This window comes from Vidua chalybeata, chromosome 3 (assembly GCF_026979565.1).
Source record: "Vidua chalybeata isolate OUT-0048 chromosome 3, bVidCha1 merged haplotype, whole genome shotgun sequence".
NCBI classification, from domain to species: domain Eukaryota; kingdom Metazoa; phylum Chordata; class Aves; order Passeriformes; family Viduidae; genus Vidua; species Vidua chalybeata.
In genome coordinates this window covers 103215145-103232627 of record NC_071532.1, presented here as the reverse complement: position 1 = coordinate 103232627, position 17483 = coordinate 103215145, and the positions used below count along the sequence as shown (strand labels likewise).

At 45.7% G+C, this 17483-nt stretch overlaps 1 protein-coding gene across 2 annotated transcripts; it reads left to right on the top strand.

Moving 5' to 3' along the window:
- Positions 1-9132: 9132 nt before the first annotated feature.
- On the top strand, positions 9133-17275 carry OSR1 (odd-skipped related transcription factor 1). Of its 2 annotated transcripts, XM_053939659.1 has the most exons (4): positions 9133-9456; positions 14784-15476; positions 16015-16114; positions 16627-17275. In XM_053939659.1, the coding sequence occupies exons 2-4, from the start codon at positions 14830-14832 to the stop codon at positions 16654-16656; spliced, it is 777 nt and encodes a 258-aa protein (XP_053795634.1). In that variant the 5' UTR covers positions 9133-9456; positions 14784-14829; the 3' UTR covers positions 16657-17275. The 2 variants fall into 2 exon arrangements, with proteins under 2 accessions (XP_053795634.1, XP_053795633.1); XM_053939658.1 differs by having other exon boundaries at positions 16015-17275.
- Positions 17276-17483: the final 208 nt, after the last annotated feature.

Below are 17483 nucleotides of genomic sequence, written 5' to 3'. Positions count from 1 at the left end.
GAGCAGACAGTAATGAAAAAAGACAACATTATATACCTGACTTATTCAATTGGCAAAAACATCCTGTTATCACTACTAAATAATCTAGAGTTGCTTACTAAAATGTCAACTAACAAAAAGCTAGATGGTAAGCTTTAGCAATGAGAGGTATTCACTTTCCCATTACAGGAATGAGAACTATTTCTAATGAGATGTCAAAAATCTCCAGTTACTGTTTAGTAACAGTAAATAAAAGAAGTAACAGCAAATAAAAGACCCTGTGGCAACACAAATATCTCAAAAAAACACACAAAGATTCCTGATGCAATCATAACGGAAAGAAAGAGGATATATAAGTCTTAAAATGCATTTAACATAACTCACTTGTAAAAAAGTATTTCAGCTGAGAGAGACTATTATTCATGCTGAAATATTTGATTTGTAGTATTTTCAAGCATCACTGCAACACAGTATCACACAGAGATTTCAGATGAAAATTATTTTTTGCTTTAAGACAGAAGGTCCCAAAATGAAGGCTTTAACTGGCGAGAGCACGAACTGAGGATTATTTCAGCTGCTGTGACCTGGTGAATACCGACTTTAGCAAATGCTCATAGGAGAAGGGCAGCGCGAGGAGGCGTTCGGCCAGCAGGTGGCGAGTTTTCTTCAGGATTGGCGAGTTTTTCTTCAGGATCTCTTCTTCCAAGAGATTTTTTTTTTTTTTTATGGTCCTGTCTGTTGTTCAATGATGCCCTGACTGTATTATTCCTACAGCTTTAAACGCAAAAGCCTATCTCAAAATAATCTTAAAGGCCTGACCTCAAGCCACGAACAGCAGGAAGTTCTCAGTTAGGGTTCAAACTCTGTCACTACTTAATCTTCCCCTCAGGCCAGTGTATTGCAGCTTATTTGGTATTTAGGATCACCTGATGGCACAAAGCCCCCCTGTTAGGTGACCTTTATCTTGAACACTTCAACATGACTATGTATGACAGAAAATTGTCTTTCCAACTTGACTCTTAACTTCCTTTGCTTTTGTGACTTTTAGTTGGCCCCTCAGGTTTATTTCCATGTAGTTTCAAAGGGAAGTTATATAGGTTTTGAAAGTGAACACTAAAAAACAAACAAAAAACTCCTCTTTTTTTTTTCCCTATAGTACTGCTATATATTTAGAAACTACTAAAAACAGGAAAACCATTGTGAGTGATTATACAACTAAAATTCTGATTTCATATACATTATCCTAAATAAACATCATTTTAGGGTTGTTCTAAATAATAAAATTCTCACCAAATCAATATTTCTACGTACTTTATCCAGGCACTAGTCCTGTATTATTAAAAACAATATTTTTTTGTTAAAATAACACCTTTCCACTGAGTAAAAGCCAAGAAATTGGTTCTGCAGTGACACAATGCTGCAGTTGTTAGATATTAATGTCACTGAAGCCAATCATAAAAAATCATATCGTTTTCTGTGGGAGAAAGAACACTTGAACTCCATGGTTGTTTCAGTGTCATGTAGTCATGTCAGCAGTGTACATATGGCTAAGGACCAACTGGCCTCTGGCAATCATCATTTTATAGAAAAGAGGGGGCCCAGATGTGGTTTAGAGGACCAAGGGCTGATGTAATTGAATTTAAAATGCCCTTGTCCCTGTGGAGAGTTGGCCATTGTGTCTGCCAGCAGCACTGGTCAATGAGCTTACAGCCAAGGGAGTGGGCAGCAGAGCTGGGACCAGCAGCTCTGGACGACACATTAGTTTGGAGCAGGGAAGGTGACCCCAGTGCATGAACCTCTCAGTCCTGTAGTGAATTTCCATCACTCTACAGGACATGAAGTACTGGCAGTTTCAAATATTTGCTGAAGGAGTGAAGGACCCAAACCCGTTTTTAAAATTGGCTCCTATTGGCTACTGAGCCAGGTTCTGCCTTCCCTGGATCGCTTTCCAAGGTTCAGGTTCAGGATATTTAAAACACTACCAACATTTCTGAGCTGTAGGCTATGATTCTACAGACCTGACCCAGCAGATCTGCCCCTAGAGCCTGTCCAAGACTGCAGAGTGGATTTGCACAAGATCTTCCCAATCTTCATCACCTCTTCTCCCTGTTTGCAGTGCCAGACAGGCATGGCAGCTGCTGAGTCTCAGGCATGGAAAGCTCACAGCTCTTGACAGATTGCCAGAGCTCTGTGGCACAAGTGATGGCCCAATCACCCCTCATGCTGCTGCACATGGATTGAATGTACCTGTGGGCTCCAGTGTCCTGTCTGTCGGGATGAGGAGATAGGAGTATTGGCAATTGACTGAACTCAGAGCCTTGTTTCATTACATACCTATGCACTGGACAAAGCCAAAACAAGATCCCAAATAATTAGGATGTAAATTGTGGAGTCCTGTCAATTTATATTGCTATTTCTAGTCCTGCTAATTTCAAAGGAGATGCTGAACTGCTACCATGAAATGTTGCTATAATTAAACTAGGAAAAGCTTTTCTAACCACTTCTGGTGCAGAAAATGTTTCATTTTTTTCATTTGTAACAAGCTTGTTGTCACACAGTTGTGTGTGACCTATCAACTACTGTAGATATGTACTTCGTTAAGTTCTGAAGATAAATCCTGATAAAAATGTAGAAATAGAAAAGACTTATACCCTTCCCCTAACCTTCAGGCTATGAATTGAGATACCTAAAACAAGGACCATTGGGTCTGTGTATGTGCCAGCACATGGTCAGTGAAAAAAAGAAAGGGAAAGGTTTCTCTAAAATGATCTCAACAGGAAGTTCCCTGCTTTCAGGAAGTGCTGCATCCACTGGAGGTTACTAGCCCAATGACACTGTGATGAAATCACTCCATGGAAGATAAATCTTGTGGAATTCTGATTCCAGTCCTGTGATTGACAGACCATTGTATGTAAATGTTGTCTTTATTCACTGAAAGTTATGGAGTCCTCTTTTAAGTGTTAACAATAGTAAATATAAGCCTTATCAAGTTACATATAATTAAAAAAAAATTAAAAATATAAAGGTCACTGATAATCCTTCATTCAATAGAGGTATCCTCCTACTTCCATTGTGCATCCTGTAATGCTGTGTGTGTTAGTATCTCTCTATACCTACATGCACATACAAAGGTTCTTCCCTTTTCTAGTGTATATATATTTACATGTATACACATGTAACTCTAATTTCATACATATCTTTTGATACTATCTAGAAGTAACTCTTTGAAATCTGAGAGATTGCTCTTGGTGATCCTTATTCCTAGACAAACCAGAGCTGGATGGGTTGGGGGATACCCCTACTGAGTTTCAAGGCTAGCAGAAGTGTGTATTTTATAGCAGTAGAGAAAGGATTTCCCTTTAAAACATGTGGCATAGGCATAATCCACAGCAAAATGATGTGATGTCCAGGCTTCGCTGGCATTCCACTTCAGTGTCCCAGTTGACACTGGTCTTTGTCTCACAGGCCCCTTCAGAACTCATGTCACCAAAGCCTTCAGTTCCTCTGGGATCATTAAATCCTTACTCAATTTCCAGCAGATATGGGAATTGTATGTGAGCAAATGTAATGTACACAAATCATTCCAGCCACCCTTGTATTAAATGAACTTTTTTAAGAAGCAGTTTTTGACCTGATAGAACATAGTGGTTTCAAGGGAACCATATAGCCATTACAATCCATCATATAAATGAATACTTAGGGACGCCTAAATCCAAAGATTATTTGTCTGTTGTACATATACTTGCTTAGAGGAGGCTGGAGGATAGACCCCTCAAATCTGCAATGAAAACATCTGTACTTCTACAAAATTTTCCTTAAAAATGAGCACATACAAAAGTTTTTCTCAGATTTCAAAATGATCATTTCGTTTTGAATCGAAGTGACCCCTAGCATCAAATTACATTTTGGATGTATTGCTAATAAATTATTGGTTTAGAAAAGCAAAGGATTTCAGAATGATAAAGAGTATTTTATACTACCAGTTCTGATTGCAGACCCTGGTTTCTCTATAACCTGATGGTTTTTCATGTGTTATTAATTACTGTGTACTGTACTCCTTTAACAGCTATGGCAGATACTGTAAAGCTGAGGAAAAGCAAGTGATATAAAATACAAAGCTGTTCTACAAACCCTGCTTTTGCTTCCTTTTGTTGGTCTCTCACAATGTAAAAACAGATAAATGGTTTCCTCTTTCAAATACAACAAAAAGAAATGACTCCTGGGAGGAGCCCTAGGATGCCAAGTTTGAGCCTGGATTGAAATTTTATGACCACTGTAAAAACTCCTGAAAATAGGAAATTATAATGGAAATGCTGACTCTCACTTCACGAGTGACCACCACGACATTATTAGTGATCTAAAGGGGCTGGAAGTTAAAGTGGAATCATTTACACAACCGACTTCACACCGCTTTGCAAACAAGGGGTGTGTGCGGGGGACTGGTGGTGGGGGGAGATCTTGTGCTTAATTAGTTGCTTGCAAAATCCATTGTGATTCTTGAAGAAGACAAATCCCCTATCGCTCTATTCCGTGCTCTGGATTTTCTTTCCTACTCCGCAGAAGTTGCTGGCAGAGGGCTGTCCCCGCCGGCTGCGCGGGGCGCGGGGGGGCCAACCGGGACTTGCGCGCCCGCGGATCTCTTCCCCGCCGCAGTAACTCTCTAGAGAAGGGCGGTAATACATTAAAGCGCCCGGTTGCATCTCAGCATCGCAATCAAGCAAGAACGATTTCTCCCTTATTAACAAAATGGAGATGTTCCAAAGTTTGCCTTTTCAAGGAGCCCTAGAAGTTTGAAAAAAAACCCAGAAAACTCCAAAGTTGGCAGAACAGCGTTATATCCATCTCTGCACCGATTTTCTTTTTGAGGGGTGGAGGCGGGAGTTGCAACTTGAAGAGCGTTTACTCGCATCGCGGGAGCAGTTTCCACCCGCGTTGTTTGCCGCTATTCTTCCCTTTCTTGTCATTAGCAGCTATTAAAATACTAAGGCTACAAGGAGCCTGAGGGGCGAACTGTGGTCGGGAGGGAGCGGGGGATCAGTTTGGGAAAGGGGGTGCGGGAGCGTCCGCGCTGCCTCCGGGCCCTGCCCGGCGCCCACCGCCACCCGCAGTTCCCGGCCACGCTCCGCGCTCGGCCCCCGGGAGCCCGTGGCCTTCCCTGCCCCTTTCTGACTCTCCCTTTTCAACTCAGTCCGGGCCGTTCCGGGGAGGGCAGAGTCCACACAGTCTAGTCCTTCACTGCGAGCATCAGCAAAATCGAAGGAAGAAGAGAAACCAGGCAAAGCGAAGAAAAGCAGAATACATATATACGCATACATATATGTATGTATCCCGGGTGCCACAGATAACGGGGGCGTTACACCTTGCCCGGGGAGGCGTGAGGACAAGGAGGGGAACGCTGAGTGCACTTGTGCCTGCTCTCCCCTGCGCGTCTGCCGCCGGGGCTGCTCCAACCTCCCGGTGAAGCTCCGGAGCCGCCGCCGAGCGCTGCCGGCTGCTCAGTCCTGCTCCCGCTTCCTTTCCCGGGAGTGTCGGGAGCTGCAGGGCTGCCGGGCGGAGGCGGCTTTGCCCAGCCATCCCCCACGCACCACCTCTATGCTCGCCGGACTCCGGGGGCGATGGAGCCCCTGGACTCGCCGAGCACACGAACCTCCCCCTGCTCCGCCGGAGCCGCTGCTCCCTCCAGCCCCAGCGGCGGATGATGCTTCGCGAGTAGCGCAGTTGTTTCCTCTCAGTAAAGGAATTTTAAGGGACAAGCACAGTTCCCCGGTGGGCAGAAAGTCCCACGGAAGCAAAAGGGAGTTTTATCCTGCCCCTGGCTATGGAGTGGGGCCGGGAATCGTTTTTCTTGCAAAGATTAAGTGGGTGAAATTGGGTATTCCAGCTGCAGCAGGGAAGAGGAACATCAGTCAGGCTATGTAGCCCTCTCCCAGCACGCGTTTAGGTGCATCCAGGGATGACCGGCATCCAGAGGAGCGTGAACCAGAGGAGGCGCGATCGCCAGTGCCCGCAGTGCGCAGGGCTAGATCGCCAGTTCCGCAGTGCGCAGAACTCGTTAGAGAGGAGGCAAAAGGCTCCCCACGGGAGCGATGGGGAAATGCCCTCAGGTGTTCTCCCCGTGCCCCCTGAGTCTGCTCCGCAAGGGTCACTAAGCCGCTCCCCCCGGTTCAGGCACCAGCACCGGCGCCGACGGCACCGGAGCGAGGCGGCAGCGCCCGACGGCGACTCCGGCGCTGCGGGAGAGCAGAGGACCGGCAGTCCCGGTGCGCTGGGTCCTCGAAAATGGGGTGCATTGCTGCTCCCCGAAAATGGGGTGCATAGAACTGGGGGCCTTTGACTTGCAGATACGTGGGACAGGATAGGGAAGAGGGTGATTTTGGGAAGGGGATACAGGTGGGAAATAGGAATGGGGGCTCCGGTCTCCCCAGTCATCCCATAGATTTCTCTTGCAACGAATTGGGTTTCGCTGTCACGTCTAAATCCTACAAACGTGGCTAGCTTTGGGAGCAGATGCCTTCACTTTTCACAATTCTCTTGAAGTCGTAACATTCCTAATCGACAGCAGATCTTCGCTGTGGAAAAGCACAACATATTCCCTGCGTGTCAGAGTGGTTTTGTTCCCCGTTCCCCATATTAGGTTCCCCACCGCTGCAAGTTGACATAATGCAAATTAGCAAGGGACATCATAAAAATCCATTCGAGAATAAAGGTTTTGGAACAACATACGCTTCGTAACTTAAACGCCAGATATTTAAAATAAATGCACTTAACAAGACAGTTAACCTGAAACTTCAGTTCTATCGCCAATGGGTTGACAAGTCCAAATATTTTTATTTTTTAACAAATACGTAAATATCAGACGACACATTATCCAGGCAGCTTTCAGCTACAGCTTCCAGGAATACTCTAGAATAGAATGATTTATCAACGATCTGCTTTGATTATAAACTACTTTCGCGTGGGAATATTTTTTAGTGTGTGTCTCACTCCCCCGTAGACAATGAGATCATTTATTGCCACGCATTTCGATGTTTAAGTATTTATATCAGAATGATGGGGTTTGTACCTGGAAGTGCATAGTTTGTTTTTTTGGTTTTTTTTTTGGTTTTTTTTTTTTCCCTCAAAGGCAGCACGTGCAGATATCGTAGCTGGTTTTGTGTTTACCGTCTCAGCTAATCCGCTATTTCTCTAAAGAGAATTGCGATTTTTGTTTTATTAGTGCATGCACCCACCCTCAGCTATAATAAGATTTTTCCTACGAGAAAAGATACATCTCCTGTTAGAAGAGTCTATCTGCGGTCTGTATCTTGGTCTGGGGACACTTGGGAATGTTACATTCGCATTCAGACAACTGGACTTAAACTATATTTGAAAATGCAAACTTATTCAAAGAAGTCAGTTTACAGCACCGGACACAGGATCACATTCTCGACAGGAATGCAAATACGAGGTTTAGGGGTTTGGGTTTTGAGGGTTTTTCCTTTTAGCCTTTTTTTTTTTTTTTTTTTTTTTTCTTGTCCGGGGGGATGTTTTTTTTTTTTTTTTTTTTTTTTCCGGCGGCGGGCGGGGGTTTGAGTGTGTGAGGGTTATCATACAGAAAGAGAGAAAATAGCAAAATAGCAACACAAAACGCGAGAGAACTGACTGAAGAAGAACTGGGAATGTCTCTGCTTTGCCTCATAAAAATGCCACTCGTTTACAAAAAAAGGGAACAAAAATTTCTTCGACTGCCTGGAGCAGAGTGCAATGTTGGACCCCAAATTGTCCATAAAAATAGAGAGGATTTGGGGTTGAAATGGCAGGGCTAGGCTTGCTTCGCCACTACTGTCATGCTCATGAACACTTATTCTGCAGGAAGATAATGTAGTGTTTTCTTGTTGCTGTTTTTTTGATTTTGGTTTTATTTGTTTGCTTGTTTTTCCTTCGGAGATGGTGGGGAAAAAAAAAAGGTGTAATAACAGAAGTGTCATGAAGAATAAAAAGACACATGCGTGTCCCTGAGCACGGTACTGTGTTATCCTGAAGGATCTGTCTTCGCTCGCGTATTATATTACCCTGGCTTCTCGGGACAATGTAATATACCCAAGCAATTTTCTCCCCTTCCCGGATCTAAAAGAGTGTGAATGGATGAATGAATAGAAAAACAAATAACCGAGGAGATTACGGCCTCAGGATTAATTATAAAGCATGTTTAACCTTTTTCTTTCGAGGGTTATTTTGCTTTTCCTGTGTCGCCCGGGCAGTCGCCCCCGGACGTAAGCAAAGCTTTGCGGCTTCCCATCCACGGGGAACTCGCGGAGTTTCGCACGCCGTGGAACCCCTCCGGGGCGCGGGAGAGACCCTCCCGGCCCGTGGGAGGAAGGACAGGAGGAAGGCACCCAGGTCAGGGGCGCTGGGGCGGAAAGTGGGGATCAGGAGGGATGATGGGACGGTTGGAGGAAGCGTCCTCCCGGGGGTGGACCCCTCACAGGTAAGCGGCTCCCGGAATCCTCTCTGAGGATCTTCTCAGGGAGAACAACTTGCGATCCCTAAATCCATCCAGCGGGAGCAGATCCCTCCTTCCATCCTCCCCCCACTTTTTCATCCTTTCTGCCTTTGTCCCCCTCCCGCCCTCTGGGCAGGTCCGAGTGAGTCCTGTCCCGCGGCTCCGCTCGGCGGGGAGGGGGCGCAGCGCGGCGGTCGGGAGAGGTGGGTGCAGCGCTGTTCGGCGCGGTTCGGCGCGGTTCGGCGCGGTTCGGCGCGATTCGCAGCCGTGAGGTGCAGAACGGAGCGGTGGGGCCGGATCGGCGCAGGCAGCGCTGCCGCGCAGCGGCGCCGGGGGAGCGTCCCGAACCCGCGGAGCTGCGCGGGGAACCCGCGGGCCCCCGGGAGGACGTTCCGCCGGGGGCCGAGCGCAGCGGACCCTGGGGAGATGCCCCGGGGGAGGCTGCGGGAGCGGGGACGGGGGGGAGAGATGAGAGGTTTGCGGGCTGCGAGCCCCGGGCTGCTGTGCCTCCCGGAGAAGCGGGTTGAAAAGTTGGTTCTTCCTAGCCAGAAACTTTCTCCCTGCGTGCGCATGCCCGGAGTGCGGTGGGAGGTTGAGGGGGGAGCTGGGAGGGGGGGTTGAAATAAGGAGGAGGCAGGAGGGAAGGGATCGGTTCAGTCTGAGCGCGACTGCTCCCGGGCGCGTTCGCACTCCAGCGCACGCAGCCGGCTCCGGGAGCAGGAGCAGGGAGAGCACCTCCGGCCGCCGGCCGGAGCACCTGGACACCTGGCCCCGCTCGGATCTGCCTGTACCCGCTGGAGGAGCAGTGGGGTGGGTGGGGTGAGCTGTGCCCCCAGGGCCAGCACAGACACTGACCTAGCCCAACCTCCTTTTTTCTTTTTTTTTTTCTTTTTCTTTTTTTCCCTATTTTTTTTCCCTTTATTTTATTTTACCAGCTCCAATTTAGCCCAGGATCTTTTAACTGCTGCCAGCGGTGGAGCACAGATCGGGATTAGGTAAATAAAAAGAACAACTCATTCTGTTTGGTTTTGTTTTGCCAAGCCTCGGGGGTTGGGAATATCGATTCAAACACTTCCTTTACTCTACCTCCTTTCTTTCTTTGCCCCCGTCCCCTCCCACGATCTGCTGGTTGGTGCAGAAGCGTGGATATTGTGGTTCATGTGAGGAGGACTGTTCTCTTTCGGGTGGGTGGGGGGCTGGGGTAAGCCTTCACATGGGTCTCGGATATTTTGATGCTATTTAAAGATTTGTCCTCCCCTTTCAAAGTTGTGTCTCCCCCCTTGCGGAGAAGCAGTGTTTCAAACCCGAGCTAAAAATGACACATACGAGCAAAACTGAAGCCTGCATGTCCTTTACGGCCTTGAACTTCCAGCTTTTCTCCTTTCTATTATTAGCTTTTCTTTCCTCTTCTTTCTCTTTTTTATTTCTGAGAGGTTTCTTCTTTCCATCTTTTTCATTTCCTTGCAACTCCAGTGTTTTAGGATCTGAAAAGCTTTCTCTCTTACTTCCCAAGGCCATAACAGGAATGAGCCTGATGTTTATATTTGTCTGAGAGGATCGAAACAAGTTATGCACAGGAGAGACTAAGCTTCTCTTGAGGCCGAGCCTATAAAGTGTCAGTGCAAAGCTGAGGATTAGAGTATGGTTGTTATAGTTGGCTTTTGGCAGGGGAACTATAAAAATAGAGCATTTTGGAGATTATTGTAGTGCCGCAGGAATTGTTTGATAAATTGTAAGCCAGGCAGCAGGGTCCCAGACAGGTGCACAGTAGGTCCAGTTCAGTAAATCCGGAGTCAGCTGAGAAAGAGGCCCGACCCCAAAGGCAGCGCTGGGATCAGGGCCCTGGAGCTGCAGCTCCGCGGCAGAGTCCCACTGCGGGCAGCCGGGCTCGGGGATGCTCCGGCTGCCCCCGGGGCTGTCACCGCAAAGCCTTGCCCCTACCCGGGCTGTGCGTGCTGTGGCCATGGGAAGCGAGGAGTACAGAGGCAAGAAATCCTCCCTGCGGCCGGGAGAGAGGAAGGACGACTTATTCCTGTCCAGGGGAGGCACTGGGTATTTCTCTAGGGAGAAAACAAGGGCGAATGTTGTGCTAGGGGCCTTTCAACACCCGAGGAGATTGCAAAAGCACGCACACAAACCCCCAAACCTATCTAAGAACTTGTGCCGGGAGAAGGTGGAGCAGCTTGCCCCTGCGGCCGTCCCGCGGCACCCACCCACGCCCGCCGCGGGGCCGCGCTCCCGTCCGTGGCCTCGTAGCCGCTGTCCCTCCAGGGGCCGAGCACGGGGATCTTTGCTGCTTTGGATAAAGGCTGCCCTGGCACTGTAGCCATCGCTGGTGCACTCGGCCCCCCGTTATTCTTTATTATTATTGTTTGAGAAACTAAAGCCCATCTCAGTCACCCGCGCTCGCAGTGGTGGTCTGGGGAGACTTGTCAACACCGATTTCGTGATAAAATGTGAATGATGATTTTATAAGGATTGAGCGGAGATATCCAAGGCGCACGCTAACTGAGTCCTTCCAGTCCTCATTAATGTTAGTAATTAACTCTTTCACGCTCAATTAGCCCCAAATAAACCCGCTTTAATAGATTCTGCACACTTCATTAATACTTTGAATAAATCTGTGTTGAACAATGCATTTTATTCCTCAAGAGCACCACGCTCGAAAAATGAGCAGCGAAAGGGCAGTTTTATTCCCTTTCCACTTAGTTTCCCAAACACAGGTAACTTGCAAGCTCCATTTCTTCGCTCTAACTTTAGGAAGGGAAATTTTCTTCCCCTCAAAGGAGACAAAACAAATAGCCGACCTGGTGGCAAAATGCTGCACACCGAATTGCTGCAGCCGAAAGGACAGGGCTACCAGACTTGAAAAAATTTAGGCAAAACTAGGGAACTTTTTTTGACAGAAGAACCTGATTGTTGTAGTTGGAGGTTCTCGCAAGAATGCATCATTTTATGCCCGCTACTTTATCATGTTTGTAAAAATAAGCAACGTTCTCAGGGTAATTTACCTCCTCCATTCTTCCATGTGGAACTAATTAGCAAACCTCATTATTTATGAGTCAGGTATTTAATGTAACAAATAACCCTTTCAAAGGATACATCGGAAATTGATAATTCAACGTAGAAAGGAAAAAATACCAACTAGCCACAAGATTACTTAAAAATCCATTTAATTTCGCCTCTTGCAATGCTACCAGCAGAAAGCCAGGTAGATTTTTTTTTTTTTCCTGGAATATAGAGTAGGTAGAATTTAATCTAGAAGGTTAAGATTGAAATGGTCTTAAAACAGTGGCAACTGGACAATAGCATTACCGTGTCTTCGCTCAGGGCAAAGGGTAAGAAAGCTGGAGACAGATGTAGACTTTCAAGTTTATGATCCTATTTTGCAGGGTAAATTTATCTTGGCATGAGTGGGTTTTGTTTCAGTCAGAACACAAGTGTTTTGTTCTTAATTACTTACCGAGCTACTTTGTGTTAAAAAAGAAAACCCTGTACAGTTTTAATGCAGTGAGGGAATTCAAGCAGAGGATTGGCGGGGTCTTCTTCTGTAAAAAAAAAAAAAAAAAAAAAAAAAAAAATTAAGACGACCCGATAACGATCTGTTTACATGAATCAGAATTAAAGGTGGAGGTGACACCGAAATCAAAGAAACGTTGATCTCTCTGCGGGCAAGTGGGAGACCAGAGAGCTACTCCACTGTGAAACACATTCACTTTGATGTCCCGAAATGAGGGGACTTCTTTATAAAATAGCCTGCTCTTCATCCATATTTTTGACTATCCCGGTTGTACAGAGAAAAAGTATAGCTTACATTTCTGGAAAAGTGCCAAAAAACTTGTAGTAACATGAACAGTCTGCTCCCACCTCATTTTTTCTTATTTTCTTCTCCTCTCTTTTTTTTTATTCCCTTGTTGTCTTTTGCTTTTTCATCCTTTTTAGGATTTTTTTTTTTTAATTTAACAGAGCTGCTCTAGCAAAAACAAAAAAAACAACTGTGGGCACAATGGATGCTATAATGACCTGACTGCATTTCTCCTTGTTTTGTGCCTTGTTCATTATTGGGAAAATCGAAAGAGAATTTTTAAAACGTTTTCAAGACACAGTAGATTTCTGCTTATATATTCCATATTAAGTGTTTTCTAAGAATACAAAGAAAGAAAGAGGGATAAACTTAGTCTGCAGTAGCCTGTTTCATATTTGAGAGATCTAGAGCTACCTAGACAGGGAAATGGACACGGAGCCATTGTGACAGACAGAAACAGACATTTTCAGGTACCTGGACGAGAGGACAAGAGCGTTTTCTGTGCACTTTGTCCTCGGGGTCACCAGCTGAGGCATTTGTGCTGTGATGTGGACATGCTTAGTGTATATGCAGCACTAACTAAATAAAAGTATATCCCCAGTAGAGCAACAAAACAGTCTGGTTGGTTCAACAGCCCTAAATAGACTAGCAAAAAAAAAAAAAAAAAAACCCAAAACAACCAAAAAAAACCCCACCAAAACAAAACAAAAAGAAAACAAAAAACAAAACAAAAAAAAAAAAAAGGAGGGAAAAAAGGAGGAAAGGGAGGTGAATAGAGAATATAATGTGTGCATTTTTCAATCAGTCACTATCAGAAATGTATCCAATTGAAAAACAAAAAATGTCACAATCTCTTATTCTGGGTCATTGCCGTGGAATTCCTCTAAAGTTTGAGTCTCTCTTCCTGCTGCTGATTTATGTAAAGCAGAGTGAAAGGTGGGCCTGGAGTATAGAGCTGCTCAGAGAAAGCTTCTCCCTCTCACACCCTCCCAGCCACAGCTCCTCTTTCCAGGCAACAGCACACATATAAATCAGATTTGTTTTTTTTCTTTAGACCTCTTCTACCACCAGTTTCCACACCCCCAGACTTCCAGCTCAGAGGGACAATTACTGCTCTGCTGTACTTTGCTGCCTCCGTTTCTCCAAAGGGGCTTTACTCTTCACATGGGGATGAACTCTAATCTGAATACTGCAAGGACCCTAATGGAGTCCCCGGTGGGGATCTTGTGGGGGAACCTGCTGTGACTCAGCAGGAACCCTGTCAGGATCTTATAAAAACCCTGTGTGGATCCAGTGGGAACACTGCAGCAAACGTGGGGATTCTGGCAGAAAATAGCTCCACTGAAAGCAGATCCCAGAGCTCACTGAAGGGAAAGAGAGTATAAGTCGAGGACTGTGGAGTAAGGATGAGGCTCTCTGGGCTGCAGGGCTATGATGCTTCCAAAAGCCATGGGTGCTCTCTCACACCCACAAAGGGAGGAAGCTGTGTCCCCACCAACAACCCTCAGGAGGCATCTCCTGACAAATGGCTGACAGCAGCCAGGGCTGAATTTCAGACTGGGCCAGATGTGCCTCAATGCTGCTGCCTTGTAGCATTTTCCCCTCCATCTTGTGGGATGGGACAGTTAGGGATCTGGCCTAGAAGAGAGGCTAGGGGCTTGGCAGGACCCTGAAACACAGACCAAAGTGGTGGCACCCAGCCCAGGGAAGGACTGAGGCCCTGCAGCTGCTGGTCTAGGTGCCCCATGGGAAGGATCTCACCAGTTCTTGTCTTTTAGCCTTTTGAAGGACTCTAATTAAGCAATTGCTTAGATTAGGATGTGGGCTTGAAGCCAGGCACTTCTCCCTGGGAACAGCAAATGGCACTTCACATTTGTCACCCAAATTCAGAATTTTCCTATTTATTTTTGCAGTACACAAGAGGATGGACTTTGGCAGGTATTTTCCCCATAATGTTTTTTTCACCAAAATTATTTTATTTTTCTGAAAGAGGAAGAGCATGCAGCTCTGAGCATCCAAGTGCCTCCATCATCTCAGAGGCATGGCTGAGGCCAGACCACAGGGAACTGAGCAACCCAGGGGCAGCAAACTTTGCACCCTTCTCTGCGTCAGGGCTAAATGCAGTTTCTCTGGACAGATGTAGTGGGCAGTATCTCGCTATTTTCTAAAGGCTGAGGTCACCCAGGAAGGGATTTTAAATTACTGGAAGATGACTGAGCTTTTTGGGCCAAAAATAGCATCTCGGCTGTCCCCGTGTACAAGATCATTGGAAATCTGCACAGCAGGGGATGCTGCTGGGAAGTGAATGATTGTGGATGCAGGTACAACATTTGTGTGCAAGAGAGAGAAGGGGAGAGGGAGAATCTGGGCATACACTGACAGCAAAGGCCTCTCTAATTGCAAGGCAATCTCCTCCTGTGGCTTTGGAGAGGGATATTGGTGAGGGGTGAGGTAAGGTGCTTTTGTTTTCATATAAATCTACCTCTGCCTCTCCCCCCCTCCATCTTTATTTTCCAGATATTTTGCTCCCCTGTTCTGAAGATCCTCCTCCTAAGCGGCCACCATGGGAAGTAAAACCCTGCCGGCCCCAGTGCCTATCCATCCTTCCCTCCAGCTTACCAACTACTCTTTCCTGCAAGCATTCAACGGGCTGCCCGCCGTGCCCTCTGACCACCTCTCCAACCTCTATGGCTTCAGTGCCCTGCACGCCGTGCACCTGCACCAGTGGACTCTGGGCTACCCAGCCATGCATCTGCCCCGCTCCTCCTTCTCCAAAGTGCCCAGCGTCTCCAGCCTGGTGGATGCACGGTTCCAGCTGCCGACCTTCCCACTCTTCCCACATGTCATCCAGCCCAAGCAAGAGGCTGCCAACATGACCCTCAAAGCCAAACCCCGCTTTGACTTTGCCAACTTAGCAGTGGCTGCCACACAAGAGGACCACTCTAAACTGGGACAGGCAGACAGTCAGGGCTCACCTGCAGGGCTGGGGTCTTTGCTTGAGGTGACTAAACTCTCTCCAGAAAAGAAACCCACGCGGGGAAGGTTACCGTCCAAAACCAAGAAGGAGTTTGTGTGTAAATTCTGTGGCAGACACTTCACCAAGTCCTACAACCTTTTGATCCACGAAAGAACCCACACCGATGAACGGCCGTACACATGTGATATTTGTCACAAGGCTTTCAGAAGACAGGATCACCTGAGGGATCACAGGTAACTATTTTTCTTTTCCTGTCCTTTTTCCCTTGTGTATTTGTACTCTCCCAGTTCCCAATCTACACTCAAGATTTTTATAAGAGAGGTTAAGTACCCATCCAACCAAGAGTGTTCCCTCTAATTTTTCCTCTGCCCACTGTTAGTGGAAGAGCCCAGGTAACTCACAGTGGAAGATATACCTCACACACTCCATAAAGACAACTTTCACAACCTCCTTTTTACTTCTACAGATGTTTTCTCCCTCCATTTGCATCATGTGTCCTCTGCCTCTATGATCACTCAGAAGTGTCATGAAGACACACAGTCTGGTGACCCCAAAGTAAAAGAGAAGTTCTTTATCCCTAAGAAAGGCACCCTATAACTCTGATGCCCCCCTCTCTTGCACACATACATACTGACAATTGCCCGAGAACCGCACTCCAGCACTCCCAAGCTCAGCAGTAGGTGTAAGAAATGTCCAGCCTATTCTCCCTCAGCTCGCTGCTGAGTTTAGGCCAGTTATTTCTGACATGTCAATTTGTTTTTTTCTCTCTAGATATATCCATTCTAAAGAAAAGCCTTTTAAGTGTCAAGAATGCGGGAAAGGATTTTGCCAGTCCAGAACACTAGCAGTCCACAAGACACTGCACACGCAAGTAAAGGAACTGAAACCCGCCAAACTTAAGTGTTGAATCTCCAACTTCTATGAACTTTTCCTCCCTTTCAGACTTTACACCAAAACTAGAGCAGAAACAAAACATTCAGGATGGGAGCACTGGACTTTGTGCTTTGTTTTTGTTTCTACTTTAAAAAGGGCAAAATCTGCACCCCTTCAATCCCCTGTCTAAGCAATTAACTTCCTGAGTCGTGGGTGAAAAAAGATTATTTTGAATTTAAAATATACGTGAATGATACAGAGAGTGCTAGCTGACTTGTGTGGCTTTGATAAACTTTATGCCAAAAGGTGGTGCTCACGTGTTGGACAGGAATCTCTTCAAAACCAAACAAAAACCCACAAGATACCCCTGACCAACCCCGCCCCCACCCAAAAAAAAACCAAAAAAGAAACCAAAATCGTAGCTTCCAAAAGTATTACTTAAGAAAATCCAAACTCTTATTTTATACTTTTTTTTTTGACTGTATAAAGCTTCTTATTTTTACACTTCAGGAAATACAAAGAATTCCAGAAGACAATTAAGAACTGAAACGGTGGTTTCTCATCACAGCACCATTAAGACAAGGAGAGGGGCAACTTGCAAATCTCATTTGCTGGTTTGTTTTCAGAAAAGGAGAAGAAAACTAATGTTTGGAAATGACCTAAGTCTCTCTAAGTGGGGAGTCCTATCATGCGTTAGAAAATGCATCCAGATCTCAGACCCACGGCTTCCTGGTGTTGGGACAGATCAGTGTTCATGGGACATGGAGAACTTTTTTATTACCTTGTGGTCTAGTGTGCTGTGAGGAAGTTTGTAACTTCTGGACTTATTTAAAAACCCAGAGGAAAGAAAGATGGCAATACGTCAAACTGACGGTATGCACAACGTGGTTTTAGTGGTACTTAAAGTCTTCATGTGTCCTGGTGTGAGAGAACAAATCTCAACTTGAGAACGTATTTTTTTAAATGCTGGCTTTCTGAACAGTGTATTCAAACTAAGAGACATTCCAATAAGTTCTGTTTATTAAAAAAAAAAAAAAAAGTTGTATGGCTGTTTGGCACTTTATGCTGATTATTGGTAATTGACATTTATCACTGGATTGTGTGTGGTTTTTAAGTATTAAAATAAATTGTTATTTTACAGGCAAGTCTGCATGGAATACATACGTGTTAATTTTGTTTCTGATCTCTTCCCTCTTTGTCAATATTCTGAACCTATTTATTTTTTTATTTTCTCTTTTTTCCTTAGTTAAGTTGCTATTTCATCGGTGGTTGTTTCTACTGTTCTACCAGCCTTCAAAAGTCTGGATCTTTTTTCTATGCATTAGCTTTTCCCCTTCTAATTTTCCTTTTCCTCTTTTTTTTCTTCT